This window comes from Centroberyx affinis, unplaced genomic scaffold (assembly GCF_046629955.1).
Source record: "Centroberyx affinis isolate AG114_WGS23_722 - 3 ecotype Tasmania unplaced genomic scaffold, CSIRO-AGI_Caff_v1 ptg003585l_1, whole genome shotgun sequence".
Taxonomy (NCBI): Eukaryota; Metazoa; Chordata; class Actinopteri; order Beryciformes; family Berycidae; genus Centroberyx; species Centroberyx affinis.
Window position 1 is genome coordinate 5,001 of NW_027281511.1, and position 762 is coordinate 5,762.

The 762-nt window shown below is 44.0% G+C and overlaps 1 protein-coding gene across 1 annotated transcript in view; it reads left to right on the forward strand.

The window, feature by feature from the left end:
- The window catches only part of LOC139661685 (protein CIP2A homolog L-like), a gene marked incomplete at its 5' end in the record, with an annotated part of 5,010 nt that extends 4,536 nt beyond the window's left edge, over positions 1-474 (forward strand). Inside the window, one exon of the mRNA XM_071540216.1 lies at positions 135-474. Coding sequence (XP_071396317.1) covers positions 135-281 — 147 coding nt within the window. The remainder of the gene's footprint in view (positions 1-134) is intronic.
- Positions 475-762: the final 288 nt, after the last annotated feature.

Below are 762 nucleotides of genomic sequence, written 5' to 3' on the forward strand. Positions count from 1 at the left end.
AAATGTAATCCATCTGAATCATATCGTGTCATCAATCCGGATACGAGACACGTTGATACCAGGTGTAAACGGGGCCTCGGTCACATGAGGACCCGAGCCCCGGGTGTGTCCTGACCGCTCTGTCCCGTCTGCAGGCGTCGTCCCTGGAGCTGCAGAAGGGCCAGGTGGAGGCCAAGCTGCGGCAGAAGGAGGAGGAGCTGAACAAACACTCCGCCATGATCGCCATGATCCACAGCCTGAGCAGCGGCAAGGTGAAGAGCGACGTCAACCTGTCGCTCTGAGGGACGCAGATGAGTGGAGACGGAAAAAAGACAGACTTTTAATGATTTATTAATGAGTTGAATAAACCTAATGGACTACACTCTAGAATTTTAAATTTTAATGAACTTTTCTGCCAATGAACTGCTATTTTAATGCCATGCCTAACCTCTGTTTTAATGTTAAGGTAGTACTGTCATCTGTGTGTGTGTTTTTTATACGTGTCTGTCTTTATCTTGTTATTGTTTGGTAATAAATGATGAATCTGTGTTGGTACTGAGTCTAGCCAAAACTGTGTGTGTGTCTGTCTGTGATATTTTCCTTCATGGTGCTGTAGGGAAGGGGCTCCCAAACTTTTTTTATGTCAAGAACCTCTGAATAAATCCACATTAGACCACAGACCCCTATTTCATCAGATTTTGTCCAAAAGAACCCCATCTGATAAAGTTTTTGTAGTTAGGATTTACTACATAATTACATTACTGTCTATACTGTAGGTGGGAA